Below are 22,912 nucleotides of genomic sequence, written 5' to 3' on the forward strand. Positions count from 1 at the left end.
CCTCTACCTCTCCCTTCTCTCTCAATTTCTCTCTGTTCTGTCCAATAAAATGGAAAATGGCCACTGGGAGCAGTGGATTTTTAGTGCCTGCACCGAGTCCCAATGATGACCCTGGAGGCAGAAAAAGAATCTTTGCTCGTCTAAAACTCACATGGGTGAAGCAAAGCCTCCAGCAGGTCACTCAGTGCAGACTTGGTGTCAAGGTAAGCTCATTGGAGGTGCCCAGGTTAACTGCCAAGGGATGCTTGCTAGTCCAGAGGAGCCAGCTACATTACCCTAGAGGAAAGGTCCCACTCCCTCCTTCTTCCCTCCTTCCTTCCCTCTTCCCTTCCCTTCCCTTCCCTTCCCTTCCCTTCCCTTCCCTTCCCTTCCCTTCCCTTCCCTTCCCTTCCCTTCCCTTCCCTTTCCTTTCGTTTCCTTTCCTTTCTTTCCTCCTCCTCCTTCCTATTCTCCTCTCTCTCTCTCTCTCTCTCTCTCTCTCTCTCTCTCCCTCCCTTCCTCCAGGGTCACTGGGACTCAGTGCCTGTACTTTTCCTAGTGGCCATTTTTTCCATTTTATTGGATAGGACAGAAAGAAATTGAGAGAGGAGGGGGAGATAGAGAAGGAAAGAGGGAGAGGGAGGGGGAGAGGGAGAGGGAAAAGGAGAGAGACCTACAGACCTGCTTCACTGCCAGTGAAGCATCCCTCCTGCAGGTAGGGAGCAGGGATTTGAACGTGGATCCTTGCTCATGTCCTTGTGCTTAGCACTATGTGCACTGAACCTGGTATGCCTGGCTCCCTCCCGAGGAAAGGACTTTGTGTCCCACTGTGTGATCAACTATCCTTCACTGATGCCACTTGGCTCTTCAATGAGACCAGGAGACTCTTGCAGGGAAGAGAGCGAGTGCTGTATTTTATTACAGACCCTAAGAACTTTGAGCAATCCAGCTCCTCTCGTAAGGACGCCTGTCTGAGAGCAAGATGGTGGCTTGGCTGGAGATCCAGGACTTGCACACCAGAGGTCCCAGGTTTGATCCCTGACATTGCTCATGTCAGAGCTGTGAGCAGTGCTCTGGCCTCTCATGGTAAGTGAGCTAAGCCCAAGGGAGAAGGCAGAACATGGTGACCTCACTCGTAGGTGGAACTTAGGAAGTTAGGACAGAAAGGGGAGAAAGGTCAAAGTGGAACATGGACTGGTGGGGTGCATTGCACCAAAGTGAAGGAGTGTTCTTCAGACCACTGTCACGGGGATGACAGATTGTCCCCATGTGTCAATAACTATCCCGGAAGCCACTGATCTCCCCACCCAAAAAGATGATACTAAAAGAAGAAGAAAAAAGACACTTGGCTGAAGGGTTGGCAGAGCAGCAGAGATAAACTCTACACAGACAAAGGCTTTGAGAGGGCCAAGAGGTGGTGCACCCGATGAAGCACACATGCTACGAAGTGCAAGGACTTGAACAAGGATCTGGGTTCAAGCCCCTGCTCCCCACCTGCAGAGGGGGACACTTTACAAGAGGCGAAGCAGGTCTGCAGGTGTCTCTCTCTCCCTCCCTATCTCCATTTTATTGACAAGACAGAGAGAAACTGAGGGAGGAGGGGAAGATGGAGAGGGAGAGAAACAGAGAGACACCTGCAGACCTGCTTCACCACTTGTGAAGCAACCCCCCTGCCAGTGGGGAGCTGGAGGCTCAAACCCGGATCCTTGCATGGGTCCTTGCACTCCGAACTATGTGCGCTTAACCCAGTGCGCCATCATCCAGTCTCTCCGTGTGAGCTGTTTCACTGGTACAACATTTTGATTTTGTTTTTTGCAGAGTCAGTTTTTAGATTTCTCTGATGGAGTGAGACACAGTCCTCAGCGCTTACCAGCAAAGTTATTTCTGAGTTTTGAGCCTCCCGCATCCCGCCCCCCACCCCCTCCTCTTCCTGGGGCTGCCAGGTTTTGTTTCTGTTGCTGCTATTTCATCTTGTTTCCCACCACCAGACAAACAGAAAGCGTGAGGATCCTTTTTTTTTTTTTTTTTTTTTGCATCTGTAGGTGCTACGGCCTTCACAAGTAGCAAAGCAGGTCTGCAGGTTTCTCTCTGTCTCTCTCTCTCTTCCTATCTCCATTTTATTGACAGGACAGGGAGAAATTGAGAAGGTAGGGAAGATGGAGAGGGAGAGAGACAGAGAGACACCTGCAGACCTGCTTCACTGATTGTGAAGCGACCCCCACTGCAGGTGTCTCCTTTAAAGTCTGTGAGGCCACTTTCAGTCAGTCACTTGTCCTTCTCAGTTTCTCTGTGTCTATCCAATAATAAATAAATAAAAATACTTAAAAAGAGATTCTCTTCACAGCAAGTCAAATAAGGTGTAGTAATTCCATATGTCTCATTTTACTTTTTGTAACTTTAGTTTTTTGCTGACAGTTATCAGTGGGGCTCATTCCTGGTGGCCTTTTTCTCTTTCTCCCATTCCTCTCATTCATTCACTCACCTACTCAGAAACTATTTACTGATTCCCTAGCACAATCCCTAGCCAATCACTTCTCCAGATGCTGGAGAAAAGCAGTTTTCTTTCTTTCTTTCTTCCTTTCTCTCTTTCATTTTTCATTTTCTTTTTTTGCCCCCAGAGTTATCACTGGGGCTTGATGCGGGCACTACAGATCCACCACTCCTGGCGGCCACTTTTTCCATTTTATTGGACAGGATGGAGATAAATTGAGAGAGGAGGGGGAAATAGTGGGGGAGAGAGAAAAAGACACCTACAGCTCTGATTCACTGCTTGTGAAGCGACCTCTCTGCAGGTAGGGAGTCGGGGGCTCAAACCTGGATCCTTGTGCCAGTCCTTGCACTTAGTACTATGTGCACTTAACCAGGTGCACCACCACCCAGCCCTCAAGATTTATTTATTACAGACAAGAAAGTTTCACATGAGACACTCAGAGAGCTAGAGATGCCAGAGCAGCACTCTGGTATATGTGGTGTTGGGGATTGAACTGAAGCCTCAGGCCTGTAAGTTCAAAGCTCTACCAGTTTAACTATTTCCTCAGCTATGTATCTAGTTTTCCTTTCTTTCTTTTTAAATTTATTTATTCCAATGAGAGACAGAGAGAGGCCAGAGAACTGCTCAACTCTGGTGGTACTGGAGACCCAACCCGGGACCTCAGAGCCTCAGGCATAAGAGGTTTTTTTGTTGCTGTTTGTTTTTTGTTTTTTTGTGAAACCATCATGCTGTCTCTCCCATCCTGGTCCTAGATTTTATGTAAAGATCTGAGCTTCAGAGAAAGAGGGAGGAGAGTTCACTGTGTTTTCCGGTCTAGTGGCTTGAGGAAAAGAAGGAAACAGAGCAGAGACTCAGGCACCAGAATCTACATTCCCTAGGAGTCCAGTCTTGAGACATCAGCTAGGATGACTGGAAACACCCAGAGTCACAGGGAGCCCTGAGACCTGGGGTTGGAGGGGAGGCCCTCTGGGTGCCACACGGAGGTCTGCAAACCTCTGGAGAAGGCCAGGGCTTAGCTTGGAGTTGTCTACAGGTAGACAGGACAGCCAGCTTCAAGTGGGTCATTCACCAAATGAGAGGGGCCCGGGACTGTGTCCTCAAGATGGAGTGGGATGTGCTAATGCACAAGGGACCCGGGAGGGTTAGAGAAATGAGGGGGGTGTGGTCTGGGAGGTGGTGCAGTGGATAAAGTACTGGACTCTCAAGCAGGAGGTCTGGAGTTCAATCCCCAGCAGCACAGGTACCAGAGTAATGTCTGGTTCTTTCTCTCCTCCTATCTTTCTCATTAATAAATAAATAAATTCTTTAAAAAAATAAAGAGAGGGGGGGCCAGGTGGTAGTGCCGCAAGTTAAGCGCATGTGGTGCGAAGCACAAGGACTGGCATAAGGATCCCGGTTTGAGTCTCTGGCTCCCCACCTGCGGCGGGGGGGGGGGGGGGGGGAGGGTCGCTTCACAGTTGGTGAAGCAGGTCAGGTGTCTGTCTTTTTCTCCCCCTCTTTGTCTTCCCCTCCTCTCTCTATTTCTCTCTGTCCTATCCAACGACAGCAATAACAAACAACAATAATAACAACAACGATAAATAACTAGGGCAAAACAAAAGGGAAAAAATAGCCTCCAGGAACAGTGGATTCATAGTGCTGGCACTGAGCCCCAGCAATAACCCCGGAGGCAAAGAAAAAAAAAGAAATATGAAAAAGTAAATAAAAAAAAGAGAGAAATAAGATGGGGACTTCAAGAATAGTAGTGGTCTGCTCCTGATCAAAAGAGCCTCAGGCATTAGCCTCAGCTCTACTCCACAGAGACAAATTGTGGGTGGGCTCAGCAAGGCCTCAAAACTGGTTTTCACCAGCCCTGCTGACCTCTAAGGTCTCTGGAGATCTCAAGGATTCCTGTCTCAGTTTCCCAAGAGTCTGTCCCAGAGCAAAGCAGATGTGGAGACTTGAAAGATGGACCTTAAAGGACCCTTCAGACTCTGACACTGGGCTACACACCCCGCCCTGTGGGTCTGGGAGCTGGTGTGAATCACACTCCTGCCGCACAGTAACTCAAAGGACACCAGGGAAGATGGGTCATGAAACACAAGCCAACAGAATGCAGGGCAGAGGGACAGGTGTTGTGGGCGGAGGTTCCCCTTCCTGCTCCACACTTGCGTACATAACACGCACGCACGTACGCACGCACACGCAGACAAACCTACAGTGTTTTCTACTTGGATAAAGTCAACTTCCTCTGGAGGTAATCTGCAGAGATGCCATATTGTCATTCCTGTTATTTTTAAATTTGAATTTTTTTTTTTAAGTCAAAGTTCTGTAGATAAGAAACCACTGGGGCATGGTGATTCAAGCTTAAGAAAGGCCCCACCTCATTGTGCTGGTCAGGGAATTCTAGAAGCTTCAAAAGCCATCAGAGAACCAAAGACCAAAGACATATGTGTGTGGTGGTGGTGATGGTGGGGTGGCTGGAAGGTGAGGCAGGGGAGATGAACCAGGGGGCTGAATACCCCCCAGGGGACTCACAGGGAGCCTGTGAAGGTTCTAGTTCATCAGTGCTATAAACCTACATGTTCTCTATGCCTCTCCCTCTCTCTCTCTGGGTTCTGGGAGCATGAGATTGTCAACACTAATGTCAGGTGTCCCCATGGCAGTTGTTAACTGGACCTTCCTTCCTTCCTTCCTTCTTTCCTTCCTTCCTTCCTTCCTTCCTTCCTTCCTTCCTTCCTTCCTTCCTTCCTTCCTTCCTTCCTTTCTTTTTAGATACAGAGAGAAATTGAGAACTGAGAGGGGAGGGGGAGGTAGAGAGGGAAAGAGAGACACCTGCAGCCCTGCTTCACCACTTGTGAGGTTTTCCCCCTGCAGGGGCTTGAATCTGAGTCCTTGCACACTGTCGTCTGTGCTTTTACCCCGGTGCACCATTGCCTGGCCCCTTCAGTTTCCACCTGGGGATTTTACCGACAAAAGATTGATGAAAATAATTCAATATATATCAACCCTGGAGTTACCTTGATTTGATCTGCAAGCCTTTTCTCCATAGGCAAAGAGAGAAGTCACCCCCTAGCCCACCCCCACCCCACTCCCACAAGCTGGGATGTTTGTCTGGGGCTGCGCACAGTGGAGCTGGGGCCAGTCTGGTGGGCCTGTCACTTACCTGAACTTTGACCTAGAGATCCGGTGGCTGTAAGAGAGAAAAAAGACAATGTCACTGTATGACACACCTATTCCCTCCTATTTCCTGTCTTTTAAAAAATATTTATTTATTTATTTTGTATGTAGACAGAAAGAAATCAAGAGAGGAAGGTGAGATAGAAAAGGAAGAGAAACAGAGAGATACCTGCATCCCTGCTTCACCACACGTGAAGTGGGGAACCCTGCAGGTGGGGACCGGGGGCCTGAACCCGGTATGTGTGTGCCCTACCGGTGTGCCACCACCGGCCTCCTTTACCCCCATTTTCAACGATGTGTGAAGCAGCACTAAGTGATTCTCTGGGCCATGGATGGGCATGGCATGAACTGAGAGGCAACAAACGTGGAGAGGGTTGGCTGAAGCCAGGGTCACCACAGGTCTAGAGCCTCTGGAGCAAGTTGCAGGATAGCAGGGCCACACTCCCAGGGGGCCAGGTCGGGGGTGCTGCACAAGGCAGAGGGAGACCCCTCTGGAGATGCTAGGGCCTTGCCATTCAGGAGCCGTGGGCAAGGCCATGTGAGTGGGGAACCCCACTGCTGTCTGAACAGGAGCTGGGCTGACACCAGGGAGGGGGTGGACACGAGCAAGAAGATTGACCAGCTGGAGACTGAGGCCACACCGGTCCTGCACCTGGTGCTACGGCCTGGGCGAGAGAAACTCTCTTGGGTCCTGGCCAGAGATCTATCAACCTAACTGCCTCTGCAGGCCTGAAAACCAGGAGTCAGGGTGGGCCGAGGTGGGGTTTGGCTCTGGGGGCACTGGAGGGTAGAATCTTCAAGTTATTGTAAGGGGAGACTCACTGAAAAGAAAATGCCTCAGAAAACCTGAAGACTGCTTAGTTAACATGAGAGAGACAGGGAAGTCTGGGAGAAGAAGGGGGAGAGAGAGAGGGAGAGAGAAGAAGAAGGAAGAGGAGGAGGAGGAGAAGGAGAAGTAGAGGAGGAGGAAGAGGAGGTGGAGGCGGGAAGAGAAGGAGGAGGAGAAGGGGAGGAGGATCGAGGAAGAGAAGGAGGAGGAGGGAGAGGAGAAAAAGGAGTAGGAGAAGCAGGGGCTAGGAGGAAGCAGAGGTGGGGGGGAGGAGGAGAAGGAGGAGGAGAAGGAGGAGGAGTGGGGAAGAGGAGGAGGAGCACAAGCACTTAAGTCTGAAACAACTGTCACAGGAAAAGGGGTTTAGGTGTTGAGAGAGCGAACCCTGGAGACAGATGGGCAGGACATATGGGGCACCAGCCAGGGATGAAGAAGGTAGGGATGGCGGCAGAAGAAAGACAGGCACAGAAAGCAGAAGGAGGGGCGGGGGGCTTGTGGGGGGCGCGGTCACCTCCTTCAGTCCCTGCTCTGCACAGGAGCCAGCACTGGCAGGCCAGCCAGAAAACAACCTCTCTTGTTAGTGTTTTATTATTATTACTGTTATTAAAAACAGGAGAAATGGAACCAGAAGATGTGACAGGTGGCAACGCCATCAAAGGGAGGTAATTACATCTCCAGCCGGGATGTGGTGCCAAATGCCTCCACTGCTCTGATCCCTGAGCTCACCCCCATCCTCCACCGCATGGTACCCCCCACCCAAAGCCTGCCTGCCAGGCCTGGGGGCGTAATCACACGTTAACACAGCGCCACGGGAGGGGTCACCTCAGGGCAGTGATTTTATTTAAAGCCTCTGGTGTAATGGGGGTGGGGGTAGGGGGTAGGAGAGAGGAAACAAAGATTCTGCTAACTGGGTGAGGGAGGGCCCCAGGGTGACCTCTTCCCCCAGAAGGAGTCTGCTGAGCCTGGAACCTGCCTGGGCTGCCCCAGCTGGCTCTGTGCTGGCAGTGGACTCTCAGACAAGGGCGGCTCACAGCCCTGGAGCCTTGTGACTCAGGCAGTGAGGTCTTCTCTCAGCAGTGCCTTGTCTGAGTGAGTCTTCATCCCCAGTCCCAGTGAACCCTGAGGGAAACCCAACCTGAAGTCTTTTCAGACCCCAAGGGAATGGAGTGGGTGGGTGATTTTTTAATTTTATTTTCCCCCCACCAATTTATTTATTTATTTTTACAAACATTTTTTATTATTTTTATTTATTTAAAAAAGGAGACATTAACAAAACCAGAGGATAAGAGGGGTACAACTCCACACAATTCCCACCACCAGCTCTCCCTTTCCCATCCCCTCCCCAGATAGTTTTCCTATTCCTTATCCCTCTGGGAGTATGGACTCAAGGTCATTGTGGGATGCAGAAGATGGAAGGTCTGACTTCTGCAATTGCTTCCCCACTGAACATGGGCATTGATTGGTCGATCCATACTCCATTTTTATTATCTTTATTTATTGGAGAGAGACAGCCAGAAATTGAGAGGGAAGGGGGTAACAGAGAGGGAGAGAGACAGAGACACCTGCAGCCCTGCTTCACCACTTGCGAAGCTTTCCCCCCTGCAGGTGGGGACTAGGGACTTGTACCTGGGTGCTTGCGCACTGTAATGTGTGTGCTCAAGCAGGTGTACTACCACCTGGCCCTTATTTTATTCATTTAAAAAATTTTTTTTTAGTTTTTTTTTCTAATTTATTCCCTTTTGTTGTCCTTCTTTTATTGTTGTTGTTATTGATGTCATTGTTCTTGGATAGGACAGAGAGAAATGGAGAGAGGAGGGGAAAACAGAGATGAGGAGAGAAAGACGTCTGTTAAACGACTCCCCTGCAGGTGGGGAGCCGGGGGCTCGAACCAGGATCCTTACGCCAGTCCTTGTGCTTTGCGCCACGTGCGCTTAATATGCTGTGCTACCACCTGACTCCCTCATTGCTATTTCTAACCAGAGCATGCGCAGCTCTAGGTTATGATGGTGCTGGAGCCTCAGGTAGCTAAGTCTTTTTGGCATCACCTTTAGCCTGGGGCCACCATTTGAAATAAGATCTTAGCTCCAGCGGGCACGCTGGGGGTGGCGGGGGCTCCTCAAGCATTCTGGCACATTCTGGGGGGGGGGGCGGGCTGAGCTACCAGCCCTGGCACATAACTCTGGCCACCACACTTGAAAACAGATTGTTGTTGTTCTCAGGGGGTCAGTGGGTCTAGAACATTCTGCAACTTGAACCCTCACAGTCCTTCCTCTTCTGGAGACAAAGGAAAGCCCCTCCTAGTTTTGAGGAGCTTGGGACTGTTCATTAAGCCAGGATGCCTCTCTCTGTGTGTGCAGGCGTGTGCGTGTGCGTGTACGTGTGTGTGTGTGTGTGTGTGTGTGTGTGTAGGAGGGGTCAGTGACAGGACCCCACTTCAGGAACACAGAGGACTCTCTCTGGGCAGACCTTTACCTCTAGGTGTGTGTGGGGGGGTTGGGTCAGACTTGGCTGGTGTGTCCCCTGTGTGGTGTGAGGACAGGTGAGTTCTTTAGTGCTGCAGCAAAATGCTCTCATGAAAAATGCTTCCTCCTACTTGATTTATTATTATTTCTTTTCTTTTTAAAAATTTGTTTATGAAAAATATCGACAAGACCATAGGACAAGAGGGGTACAGTTCCACACAGTTCCCACCACCAGAGTTCTCTGTCCCATCCCCTCCACTGGAAGCTTCCCTATTCTTTATCCCTCTGGGAGTATGGCCCAAAATTCTTTATGGGGAGCAGAAGGTAGGAGTTCTGGCTTCTGGAATTGCTTCTCTGTTGGACATGGGTGTCAGCAGGTAGAGCCGTACCCCCAGCCTGTTTCTGTCTTTTCCTAGTGGGGCAGGGGTCTGGGGAGGGGAGGTTCCAGATTTATTATTATTTCTTTCCTTCCCACCTCTCCCCTCTCCTCCCTCTCCTCTCATTTTCTTTTCCCCCAGGGTTATTGCTGGGGCTCAGTGCTGGCACTACGAATCCATTGCTCCTGGCAGCCATTTTCCCACATTTATTTGACATGACAGAGAGAAATTGAGAGGGGGAGATAGAGAGGGAGAGAGACAGAGAGACACCTGCAGCCCTGCTTCACCACTCATGAAGCTTTCCCCCCACCCCTGCAGGTGGGGACCAGGGACTTGAACCCAGGACCTTGTTCACTGCAGTGTGTTCATTTCACCAGGTGCTCCACTGCCTGCCCCCCTCTTCTAGTATTTTCTATTTATCATTCTATTCTAGTTCATTCTATTCTGTTCCTTAAAACTCTTATCTTGTGTTTGAAGATAGGTTCTTCACAGTGCAGGAAGACAGAGAAAGTCGTATAGACAAATGTTTCTCCTGCTTGAGCAATCAGCTGCATTGCATAGATCCTGGTGGCACTCGAGGGTCCCTTCTAGAATATAGACTCAGGAGGTCAAGTGATGGCACACCAGGTGGAGCGCACATGTTACAGTGCTCAAGGACCCAGGTTCAAGCCCCCGGTCCCCACCTGCAGAGGGAAAGCTTTGTGAGTGGTGAAGCAGGGCTGCAGGTGTCTCTCTGTCTCTCTCCCTCTTTATCTCCCCCTCCACTATCAGTTTCTGACTATCTCTGTCCAGTAAATGAATATTAAAAAAATAAAAAGAATACAGACGCAGAAGCTGGCTCTAGTGGAGACTCTGATGGAGTGGGACCACGCCAGGAGTCAACTGAGTCCACACGTTAGCACTGAGTCCACACGTTAGCATGTGCAAGGACCTGGGTTCAAGCCCCTGCTCCCACCTGTACAGGGGGCAAGTTTCATAAGCGGTAAAGCAGGTCTGCAGGTGTGTCTCTTTCTGTCTCCCTCTCTATTTTCCCCATCCCCTCTTGAATTCTCTCTGTCCTACATAATAATAACAATAACAATGATAATAACACTAAGAAGAAGAAGAAGAAGAAGAAGAAGAAGAAGAAGAAGAAGAAGAAGAAGAAGAAGAAGAAGAAGAAGAAGAAGAAGAAGAAGAAGAAACAAGAAGAGAAAGAGAAACACAGGGTGAAACTTGCACTGGGCGTATTGCACTAAAGCAAAGGATTCTGGGAAAGGTGAAAGGAGGAGGCTGTCGAGGACATTGTGATCCTGGTGCAGGATAGTGAACAAGGACTTGAATTGGGAGTGAGAGTGTTTGCAGGCACTTGTTACGAGGAGCCGAGAAACTGGACCCATCTGTCAAGGGCTGTTCTCGGACTCATCGCACCCTACTAAGGTGACAATAATGAATATCCCTGTTCCTGGTGCTAGCTCTCCAGGCCAAAGCCAGAAGCCAGACTTCCAGGGTCCTTGATCTTCCTCTCCCTTCTTTCCCTTTGAGTCCAAACAAAAGAAAGACCTAGAACCAATGGCCTCTGCATACTTGCTTTCTCTTGCACCGCTGCTGGGGGAGGGAGGGGGTGGTGTGCAGCTTCTGGGAACATGAGTGTTTGCTTTGGATGGTTCCACAAGCATAGAGGACGAGGACGGGAGAGGGCTAGTGTGGATGCTGGAAGATGTAACGGCCCGTATTTTAACCTGGATTGCTTCCCAAGGACACCAAGAGCAGCAGGGCAGATTCCCCGAGGCGGCTGTTGGAGTGAACAACACCCAGCACGCAGCCACGGGCCCCCATGTGCCTACTCACGCCAGTCGGGCCCCACAGTTCTCTCCCTCGATGTCCCCTCCAGCCACATTTTCTGTGTTGACGGACTCGGTCTCGCTGGTGGGCATGCTCACTGTAGGAGTGCAGGGGAGTGGGGCCCACATCCAGGGCAGCAAGAGAGAAAGAGAGGAGAGAGCAGCATTAGTTCATGGCACAATCAATCCAAGAGTGCTGCCTGGAGGAGGGGGCCTGAGCAGAGACATCTACTGGGGGTGGTGGGGTGGCTGATGCTCCTGACTTTCCAGCTGCTTATCTAGAGTCACCCTGGCTTTGGAAGAGGCCTTGGCCTAGTACACATGGGAGGGAATCCAGGGATCAACTCACTTACTGGAGGGATGAGGAGACCCATCCTACCATGACAGCAATCACCACTTGCTCCCCCCAAAAAATAAATAAAAAAGGAGCTCTTTTAGAAGGATTTTAATTTCCCTGTTTTCTTTCTGTTTTGATTTTTTTTAATGTTTTATTTATTTTAATGAGCGAGAAAGACACTAACACCAGAGCCCTGGCTCAGCTCTGGCTGATGGTGGTACTGGGGATTAATTGGAACTGGGACCTCAGAACCTCAGGCATAAAAGTCTTTTGCAGAACCACCATGCTGTCTGTCCAGCCCACCCACTTATTCATTCTAAAGCTCTTGGTCTCCAAACTTAGGGTCCATCTTGTTTGTAGACGACATATTTTTTCCCTGCCTGCAGTGCACTAAGAGATGTAGGTTGCTTTGTGGGGGGTGGGGGTTGATAGAGAAAGTCTAATGGGGCCAGGCGGTGGCCCATCTGGCTAAGCGCTCATATTACAGTGCACAAGGACCTGGGTTCAAGCCCTGCTCCCCACCTGCAGGGGGGGGAAGTTTCAGGAGTGGTGAAGCAGGGCTGCAGCTATGTCTCTGTCTCTCTTTCTCTCTACCTTCCCCTCTCAATTTCTGTCTTTACCCCAAATTAAGAAAATAAAATATAAAAAAAAAATGAAAAAGAAAGAGTGACAAAGTGGGGAGTTGGCTGTGGTGCAGCCACTTAGTACTATGTGGTTAAGCGCACATAGTACTAAGCACAAGGACCCAGCAAGGACCCAGATTCAAGCCCCCCGGTCCCCACCTGTGGGGGGGGCATGTCACAAGCAGTGAAGCAGGTCTGCAGGTGTCTGTCTTTATCCCTCCCTCTCTATCTCCCCCTCTCCTCTCAATCTCCCTCTGTCCTGGCCAATAAAATGGGAAAAAAAGGCCTCTAGGAGCAGTGGATTACTAGTGTAGGTAATGAGCCCCTGTGATAACCCTGGAGGCAGAAAAAAAGTGCATTTTTTGAGGGGAAGCTACTTCATTCTCTGAAGAGCACAGCAGGACACACAGCAGTTATGCTCAGGGCCAGAACTCAGAGCACTGGTACTGAAAACAAGTGCTTCCTCCTCCTCCTCCTCCTCCAAGAGTCTAGATGTTTCCATCTGAGTCTGACTGAGACAGAAGTGGCCACTCCCACCAAAGTGACCCTGTTCCTCCCAGCTCCCAGCTCTCCCCAAGGCAGCAGGTGGTCGAATATCCAGACATGGTAGCTTTCTATATTGGGCCCCGGTTTGGTGGCTTAGAAGTTAGTCATGGCGGGAATCGGGCTGTAGCACAGCGGGTTAAGCGCAGGTGGCACAAAGCACAAGGACCGGCATAAGGATCCCGGTTCGAACCCCGGCTCCCCACCTGCAGGGGAGTCGCTTCACAGGTGGTGAAGCAAGTCTGCAGGTGTCTATCTTTCTCTCCTCCTCTCTGTCTTCCCCTCCTCTCTCCATTTCTCTCTGTCCTATCCAACAACGACAACAACAATAATAACTACAACAATAAAACAACAAGGGCAACAGAAGGGAATAAATAAAAAAAATAAATATTAAAAAAAAAAAGAAGTGAGTCATGGGCCAGACCTGGCTGAGTGTACATTACCATGTACAAGGACCCAGATTCAAGCCCCAGGTCCCTACCTAAGAGGGAAAGTTTCAGGAGTGGTGAAGCAGGGCTGCAGGTGTCTTTCTCTTTCCCTCTCTTTTAATTTAATTTAAATGTATTGTTTTGCCTCCAGGGTTAGGTGCTAGCATTATAAAACCACTGCCCCTGGCGGCCAATTTTTCCATTTTATTTGACAGGAAAGAGAGAAATTGAGAGACGAGAGGGAGAAAGAGAGACACCTGCAGACCTGCTTCACCGCTGGTGAAGCTTCCTTGCTGCAGGTGAGGAGCCGGGGGCTTGAACTGGGATCCTTGTGCTTCCTACTATATGCACTTAATTGAGTGTGTCACCACCTGGACCTCAACCACTAACTCCTTTCTTTCTTTCGCTCGCTTTCTTTCTTTCTTTCTTTCTTTCTTTCTTTCTTTCTTTCTTTCTTTCTTTCTTTCTTTTTTCCCTACTTTGGTTTTTACAGAGGGCAGCACATCAGGAGGCCTGGTTAAACTCACTGCAGAACAGGACTCCTGAGCAGGTGGGGAAAATCCGTGGGCCTCAGCACCCAGGGCAGAAGCATGTGGTAGTGGTTGACTGGCCCCCACAGCCTAGGAAGAAGACTGCTTGGGTTGTCACGGGTCAGGTTTTTTCTCAATTTCCCTTCTTTTAGGTGAAGACTCATCTCAAGAACAGGGACAGTGTGACTCCAAAGTCCTTGACTTACCATGTCCTGGGCGGGAGTCCTCACCATTCCAGGCCTCATTTTCAATGAATATGAGGCAGAAAAAAGAAAGAAAGAGAAAGAAAGAAAGAAAGAAAGAAAGAAAGAAAGAAAGAAAGAAAGAAACAAACTTGGATGTCATTTCAAATATGCTTGGGGCGGGGCCAGGCAGTGGCACACCTGGTTGAGTGCACACACTACAGTGTGTAAGGACCCCGGGGTTCAAGCCTCTGGTCCCCACCTGCAGGGGGGAAAGCTTCATGAGTGGTGAAGCAGGGCTACAGTTGTCTCTCTGTCTCTCTCCCACTCTGTCTCTCCCTCCTCTCTCAATTTATCTCTGTCTCGATCCAGTAATAATAAGAAAGATGCTTGGGACTATTGGGACTCAACAGTGAAATCTGAATGCCCCCTAAGTGTCACCGGACAGGAGTGTGTGGCTGAGGACACGTGCAAATGCCCAAGGTCCTGGTGTGTGTGTGTGTGTATGTGTGTGTGTGTGTACCTGGACTGGACTGACTCTGTGCCCTGGCCTCTGTACCGGGCTCTTCCAGGGCTACCCACCCATACTGCCCGACTCTAATAACAAGCTGAGAGGGAGCCTGAAAGCCACACCAGTCCCAGGGAGCACCTGAGAATGGCAGCAGGTGACGGAAGCCTGGCACTGGACTTTGGGGGGGGGGCGATTTCTAGTCCCTGTGTAGCTGGCTCTGAGCTTTGCTGCTGAGTGAGGTCAGGGCAGACTTTAGGGGTGGCTTTGGTCCTGGCAGCCAGCTGCCAGGCAGACCCAGCAGACTTGTCCCGAGTGCTCTGATCCTTCCACAATTTGCAAGAATTGGCAACACCGGAGAGTGGACGTGAAATCCTCAGGCACTGTCTGAGCCGTGATGAAAGGCCATTCGAACTCCTGTGAGTCCTTAGTGTGGCAACGATGGTGGCAGTGCCAAGCTTCAGAAAGACAACTGAGGAAGGCCTGGCCTGGGCCTGGGGTGGAACTCTGTTGGCTTTATGTCTTTTATGTGAAGGCACTGTGTGCAGAACTGCGTCTTTTTTTCCACTACTGAAAGGAGTCCCATTCAGAGCTCTGTGTTAGGGCAAGATGGTGGCACACCTGGCAAAGAGCATATGTTACTATGTGTAAGGACCCGGGTTCAAGTCCTTAGTCCCTTCCTATGGGGGTGAGAGGGGGAAGCTTCATGAGCAGTGGAGCAGGGCTGCAGGTGCTTTTCTGTTTGTCTCTTTCTCCCTATCTCTCAAACTATAAAAAAAAAAACAGCCACCAGGAATAATGGAGTCTTGCAGACACTGAGCCTCAGTGATAACCCTGGTGGCAAATAATAATGATGATGATAATAGTGATGACAATACAGAAAAAGATTAGCTGCTAAGTGCATTCATGCAGAGGGGTAACATGGCGGAGGCTTTGAGTTGGACAGGAACACACATTGAGTGATCCCCACACACACATGGACACACGGGGACATTACCATGGTTCTCTGCGCAGTGACTAAACCAAGGCACCCACTGGGGTGCCTCCTGTCACAGACATGACAGAGTCAAGAACCCAGAATGAGATGGGGAGAGAGAGAGAGAGAGACAGAGAGAGAGAGAGAGAGAGAGAGAGAGAGAGAGAGGAGACAGAGAGAATATAGCCTAATTCAGGCAAAATTGAGGTGGATACCTCAGCTCTCACAGAACACCCATAAAGCCCCTTAAAACACATCACAGGAGGGCCAGACAGTGGCATGCCCAGTTGAGAGCAGACATTACCAGGCTGGAGGACCCAGGTTTAAGGCCCTGGTCCTCATCTTCAGGGGGAAGCTTCATGAGTGGTGAAGCAGTGTTGCATAAGTATCTTTCCCTCTCTATCTTCCCCCTCCCCTGTTTTTTTTTTTCTGTTCTATCAAATTAAAAATAAATAAACAAATTAAAAATAAAAAGACATCACAAAGCAAGCAAAACCCCAAATGGCAGTAAGCCAAAAACATGTAAAGAAACAAACAAGTAACTCAACCTACACTTTGAATCACAGAAACATAACATGGGACAAATGATGGGGCTAGGGAGGAGGGATTGTGGGAGCCTCTGGCCAGTGACTCAGGTGAAACCTTCTCAGAGGGAAACTTCTTCAGGGAGGGGATGCCTTTCCCACACTTGGGGGAGTGATGACTAACGTGGTGACTTCACGGTAATAGCCCGTCCCTTGGTTCTACCCAATACCCAGGCGACTAGATTTCTCTCCCACCTTCAGACCCACTGGTGAAGTGTCTGCCCTGCAGGCAGAGAGTGGGGGCTCGAACCTGGATCCTTGAGCTTTGTACTGTGTGCTTTTAAGCGGATGAGCCTCCACCCAGCCTTGTTGTGACACTATTTCACAAAGTAAGCAACATTTGTAAGTCTTGGGACTTTGGTAGAAAGTCTCCTTTCAGTGACAAGTGACAACATAGTTAGTGGTCCAAGGCAAGAGAGAACTTGTGACAACAGCTGCCAGGTCATGAGTCAAGGGGTCCTGGCTTTATGAGCCACCTCCACAGACCACTCTGCTTCTCCACACAGGCCCATGTTGGACGGCTGATGAACTAGTGACATAGTACATTCCTCCTCGGAAGAACAGACTCAGGTATTTTGTTTGTGGTGAAGAGTCTTGAGAGGAATTGAGCTCTGGCCCACCTCACCTGATCTCATTCCTTCTTATAGAAAACCTCACTTGGAAAGGTTGTCCACTAAGACCCTTCCTTTTGTTTTGTTTTCTTTCTTTCTTTTTTTTTTTTTTTCTGTTGGGGCTCAGTGCCGGCACGAAGATTCCACTGCTCATGGTGGCCATGTTTTTCCATTTTATTGGACAGAACAGAGAGAAATTGAGAGAGGAGGGAGAGACAGAGAAGAGAGAAAGAGAGACACCCATAGACCTGCTTCGTTGCTTGTGAAGCATCCCTGCTACAGTTGGGAAGCCCAGAGCTTGAACCTGGGTCCTTGAGTGAGTCCTTGTGCTTAGTACTATGTGTACTCAACTGGGTATGCCACCACCTGGCCCCTACTCTCTCTCTCTACATTTTTTTGTATTTTATTTATTTTTGGGTAGAAGCAGAGATAAATTGAGAGCAGGGGGGAGATAGAGAGAAGGAAAGGGACAGAGAGACACCTGCAGCCCTGCTTCACTGCTCATGAAGCTTTCCCCTGCAGGTGGGGACCAGAGGCTTGAACTTGGGTCCTTGCACGTTGTAATTAATGTGTGTGCTTAACCATGTGTGCCACTGTCTGGCCCCCACTTAGACTTTCTCTACTGTTTGCTTTTGTTTATTTTATTTTTCACCAGAGCACTGCTGAGCTCTGGCTTGGAGTGGTCTCAGGGATTGAACCTAGGACTCCTAGGGTCCCAGGCAAGAAAGTCATTTTAAATAAACTATCTCCTCACCCCCTCCACAGTCTGAGAGAGCAAGCACCCAACGTCATGCATGCTCAGGCTGCTAGTGGTTTATTTTATTTTATTTTATTATTTATTTATTTTTGTGGTTTTTTAAAACTTTTTAAATTATCTTTATTTACTTACTGGGTAGAGACAGCCAGAAATTGAGAGGGGTGGGGGAAAGAGAGAGAGGGAGAGAAACAGAGAGAAACCTGCAACACTGTTTTACTACTCACAAAGTTTTCCCCCTGCAGGTGGGGACTGGGGGCTCAATTCTGGGTCCCTGTGCACTGTAACATGTGTGTTCAACCAGGTGCTCCACCACTTGGCCTCTAAGATGGTGATATGTATATATCTTAACTCAACTCAGTGTCTCTGGATTTCTCTCAGCTGTGAGTTCAGAGATACCAGCTCTAGCTCTTGGCCTTGTTACTACACAGCACCAATTGCTCTACCAATGAATGACCTGATGGCTGGGGGAGGCTGACCTGATGGCTGGGGAAGGCAGACCTGATGGCTGGGGAAGGAAGACCTGATGGCTGGGGGAGGTTGACCTGATGGCTGGGGGAGGTTGACCTGATGGCTGGGGGAAGCTTGACCTGATGGCTGTGGGAGGCTGACCTGATGGCTGGGGGAGGTTGACCTGATGGCTGGGGAAGGCTGACCTGATGGCTGGGGAAGGTTGACCTAATGGCTGGAGAGGTTGACCTGATGACTGGAGAGGTTGACCTGATGGCTGGGGGAGGCTGACCTGATGGCTGGGGGAGGGTGACCTAGATGAAGGTCTCTTCTGAGGGAAAGGAAGAGGAGAGAGAGAAAACAGGAAAGGAGAATGACAGAAGGTGGGCAGGGAGGACAGAAAGGGGAACCAACAGCGACAGAGAAAGTGAAACTAGAGAACCCAGGCCCGCTGTCTCAACAGCCTGTCTGGGCCCAAGGTCACAGAGAAGAGCAGCCAGTAGTCTCCAGAATCTCTGCTCCAGCTTCCTGCCAGGCTGGGCCTGGCAGAAGTTCCACCTTGGCCGTTAAGGCCTGGTTGATGTTCAGCCCCCGGGAAGTAAACAAAAAACTGAATTAAATATTAAGAAGTCAAACAACATGGCCTTATTAAAAAGGCCGAGGACGCACGGCATGCTATAACAATCAGGGTTATTGCTCCATAAAGTGAGGGGAGCAGAACCGCCTGCCCAGATCAGCTGCCAGGAGCCCAGCAACTCGGCAGGCCAGGAACACCCTGTGATCAGGCGGGGATGCTGCTCCCCACAGTTACGGCACCTCTGAGTCCAACTACTTCAGTTATTATTGAGGAGGTGGGCCTGCAAGAAGCAATGGCAGACTTCAGCCCCCCTCCCCCATCTGCATCAGGTGACAGGCACATGAGGCTGTCAGGGCCTGGTGTGTCTGATCTCACAACAGCTTGGCCTATAACAACAGGAAGACTTAACAGCAGCCCCCGGGGGCTAGATAGAATCTTCTAGAACTGGATAACGATGACAGCTCTTCCAGCTCTCTTGCAGACCCAGTTCTAGGGGAGCAATGAGTCACTTCAATGTCAAGGAGGGTATATTTCTCTTTTCTTCCTTCCCCTTTTCTTTTTGTCTCCAATTTCTAAGGCTCAACCCCCAGAAAGGGGTATTGCTACAGTCCCCAAGACCAGGCTGGCAGTTGGTAGGCACCAATGTGTTATCACACATAAGGGACAAAGAAGGTCTGTGAACCCACCTTCCCCTTCATGGGTTCATTCTGAGGCCCAGTCCTCTGGGGGTGCGCGGGGGTAACATGGGCCATTTCTGGGGCACATGCTCTGCTTTCTGGCCACTCAGTATCAGCTGGCTTCTCTCTCTCTCTCGCTCTATTTATTTTCCCTCCAGGGTTATCTCTGGGGCTTGGTGCTGGCACTACGAATCCATTGCTCCTGGTGATCATTTTTTCCATTTTATTAGATAGGACAGAGATATATTGAGAGAGGAGAGGGAGATAGAGAAGGAGGAGAAAGAGAGACACCTGCAGACCCACTTCACTGATTGTGAAGCTTCCCCGTGGCAAGTGGGCTTGAACCTGGATCCTTGCATGGGTCCTTGTGCCTAGTACAATGTGAACCAGGTGTACCACCACCCGGCCCTTTCAGCTGCTCTCTCTATTCTTCATTCTTCCCCTTCAGGTGAGAGATTGTGGCCTCTTCAGAGGTATATCTGAGGCTCGGAGCACCACATCCCTTGTTGCGAGAGAGCAGGGGTGGGGAGCCAGGATTTGCATACCGCTCACTGTAGACATCTCACCAGACTGAGCTGTTTGTCTGCTGAGCCCGCTGACTGTGTTTAGAAAGACCTTCCAGGAGAGTACAGGCCTGGAGCACTGTGGGAGGGGGGGAGTAAGTGCGGTGGTGTCCTGGAGGAAGTGGCTCACTGTGTGTCCCTGCCTGGAGTGGCAATGCCAGCTCTTCCAGGCAAAGAGGGGCCATGCTGTGAGTTTAGTGGTGTGGGCTCTGTGCCCGGGACCCGAGGCTCTGTATCTGTTTGGCCCTTTTGTAGTCACTTGATTCAGAGGTGTTGCTTCACTCCTCTGTGCCTGTTTCCCCCCCCCCCCACCTAACGGAGATCTGAATCAGCTGAGCCTTGTGGGACTCAAGGGTGGCAGGCCAGGCCTTTGCTCCACAGGACTAGAGAGGGTCATAGCCTGGGGCCACACAGCTAACTAGTGGAAAAGGTCCAGCCTCCGTGTCCCTGCAGTGCTGTCTTCTTTTCTTTTTGTCAGTCATGGTGCTACCGTGGTGGTGGTGGTGGTGGTGGTGGTGGTGGTAGGGTTGCCTGGAATCCCATTCTTGGCCACCAGAGCTGAGCAGAGTCCCAGGCCCCTGACATGTGTCTGGGCTCAGAACTCTGTGCCCTGTGTTTGGCTGTTGACAGCAGCTCCAGGAGCTCCAAGGTCCCTGTGTCCTGGGTTTTGTGCTCTCCTTGCCTTCTAAGGCTTCCCATGCTCTGGGCTCAGCACACACTCTGGTGCAGCCCCCACCCCTGGCAAGAAGGCCAACACAGCCCTAGAGGTCCTGCGCCCTGAGCAGAGGAGCCTGGGAGCAGGAACACTTTCCCAGGAGCATACCTTGGCCTCACCTGCCCTTCCCACCTGCAGGAATTTCAGCAGTCAATCTCCCTGCCGCCTCCCTCCCTCTGGTAATTATGCACAGGGAGTCATTTTAACAGTCTGCCCCAGGGTGCCTCCTTGGCTGTCATTTCCAGAAGTTTCGGGGCCACTGTCAGGGCATCCAGCAGCCCCTCCCTTCTGTGGGGAGCCCAAACCTTTCACTGCACCAGACCTATGAGGGCAGTAGACTGTCACCACCCTCAAATATTGGGGGGAGGGTCTTGTCTCAAAGCAGGAAAGGACTGCCTGCCTGGTAGGCTGGGAAATGATGCAGTTCTGTCAGGTTCTGTCCCTCACAGGAAGGTTCCCAGACCACCTGGGTGGCCTTGAGAGACAGGAGTTTGAGGGTTTTATTTTTCTTTTGCCTCCAGGGTCATCGCTGGGGCCAGGTGCCTGCACTACAGGTTGGCGGTCATCTTTTCCATTTTATTAGGTATGACAGAGAAGAACTGAGAGAGGAGGGAGAAAGAGAGGAGGGCATGTGGTAGTGCACTGGGTTAAGCACACACAACACAAAGCACAAGGACCCGTGCAAGGATCCTGGTTTGAGCCCCCAGCTCCCTACCTGCAGGGGTATACTTCACAAGTGGTGAAGCAGTTTTGTAGGTGTCTCTCTGTCTCTCTCCTTTATCTCCCCTTTCTCTCTCAATTTATCTGTCCTATCTAAAAATAATAATAATAATAAATGGCCACAGGAGTAGTGGATTTGTAGTGCAGGCAGGGAGCCCCAGAGATAACTTTGGAGGAGAGAGAGAGCTGCAGATCTGTTTCACCACTTGTGAAGTGTTGTTCCCTCCCTCCTCCCCGCTGCCCTGCAGGTGGAGCACAGGGGCTTGAACCCAGGTCCTTGGATGCACCACCACCCAGCCGCCTGAAGGGTTGAAAGTTTCTCGAATGTCTAATACATGCTATCTTCTTCCAGAACTGTGTTCCTTGAACACAAATGTTCCAGAATCGTGCACACTGCTCTGTTTCTGCTTCGTGGTGTGAACAGATCGGGAGCTTCTGATGGGCTCCATCACCGAGGCTGCGTGCCCTGTCTAGCAACTCAGCAGTGGCCAGATGAGAATCTCTTAGGGTCTCCTGTGACTCCTCCTCACCTGAGCTGGGAACGTGAGGGCCAAGTTCCTGGGTCAGGACCATGACTGGCAACTACTGTGAGGTGAGTGCCCACGGAGTCCCGCGCCACTGAGGACGGGTCTTCCTTAACTGTGGCCGCTCTCAGCACCCCTGTGCCTGCTGTGGCCTCCAGGCTCCCTGCCCAGTCACAGTCACTGAGGCAGGCCTGTTTCCCCTGAGCCAGCAGCAGCCCTCAGGCACTGAAATTCCTCCTGACACTTCAGTGGAAGAAGCCTGAGGTCTGTGCGTTCACCTCTGATCAAGAAGAGGGTTGGGGGGGGGGACTGGATGGACTCTGAGCCGTCACAGAGAGGCAAGCAGAGACCCACCCCAAGCCCAGCAAGGTGGGCCTACCTATGGGCCTCAAGGCTGCACCAAGTCCCCAATATTCCTCTCCCTCCAGCCCTCCTCTCAAGGCTCCAGGAGGAATCAAAGGTCTCTCTCGCCCTCCTCCTTCCTTTCCCTTGTTTGAGTGCTTTAGAAGTCTTCTCTTCTGCAATTTCTCAGGAGGGTGGGGCTTCTGGGAGATGCTGGCTGTTCTTTCTTTAGTCTCAGAGAGAAACAAGTCTTTGAAGCTGGGGGGCCTGGGGCCACTGCAGCCCAGAAGCACAAGCCCTTGGGGCAAGACAGGAGGCTGAATGCTAATGCCAGCAAGTCAAGTTTCAAAGCAGCCTTGACCTTGGAGCAACAGGGGCCCAGGGTCTAGGCTGCAAGCCTCCTTGTTAATGGTTTCCCTGGATTCTAAGAGGATTCAGCCTGCACACCCTGGGGGGACACTCAGCAGGGATGAAGGGACAGAGAAGGCAGCCATAGGAGGGTTTTCCTGCAAGGAAGAGACTTGCTGGCTACGCGAACCGTGGCAGGAGGAGAGCAGGGCATGGTGGGTTCTGTAACCTGGTTTTGCTTTTTTTGATGGGACCTGTATATAATTTTGTTTTTCTTAGTGGAGGATTCATGGCTTACAGTCAACAGTAAAATACAGTAGTTGGTCCATGTGTCACATTTCTCAGTTTTCTGCATAACACTCTAACCCCACCTAGGGCCTCCTCAGCCATCATGTTCCAGGACCTGAACCCTCTCCCCACAACCCCAGAGTCCTTTACTTTGGTGCAATACACCAACTGCAGTCCAAGTTCTGCTTTGTGTTTTCCCTTTCTGTTCTTATTTCTTCACTTCTGTCTGTGAGTGAGGTCATCCCATATTCATCCTTATTTTTCTGGCTGATCTCACTTCACATGATTCCTTCAAGCTCCATCCAAGATGGGGTGAAGAAGGTGAATTCACTATTGTGCATAGCTGAGTAGTATTCCACTGTGTATTGAGACCACTCATCAATTGTTGGACCTCTGGGTTGCTTCCAGGTTTTTTAGGGAAAGTACAGTTTTTTTTTCTTTTCTTTTTAGACTGATATATTGAGAGAAGAGATGGGGCCTGAGGTCAAAAGCATGCTCTGAGGTACACAACT

The 22,912-nt window shown here is 50.4% G+C and overlaps 1 protein-coding gene across 22 annotated transcripts in view; it reads right to left on the bottom strand.

The window, feature by feature from the left end:
• The window catches only part of CACNA1C (calcium voltage-gated channel subunit alpha1 C), a 506,000-nt gene that overhangs the window by 123,080 nt on the left and 360,008 nt on the right, over window positions 1–22,912 (bottom strand). For all 22 annotated transcript variants that reach the window (XM_060191492.1, XM_060191476.1, XM_060191473.1 and 19 more), the window contains exons 10-11: window positions 11,128–11,218; window positions 5,616–5,642 (exon numbers count right to left, since the gene is read on the bottom strand). In XM_060191492.1, coding sequence (XP_060047475.1) covers window positions 5,616–5,642; window positions 11,128–11,218 — 118 coding nt within the window. The remainder of the gene's footprint in view (window positions 1–5,615; window positions 5,643–11,127; window positions 11,219–22,912) is intronic.

This window comes from Erinaceus europaeus, chromosome 5, assembly GCF_950295315.1.
Source record: "Erinaceus europaeus chromosome 5, mEriEur2.1, whole genome shotgun sequence".
Lineage (NCBI taxonomy): Eukaryota > Metazoa > Chordata > Mammalia > Eulipotyphla > Erinaceidae > Erinaceus > Erinaceus europaeus.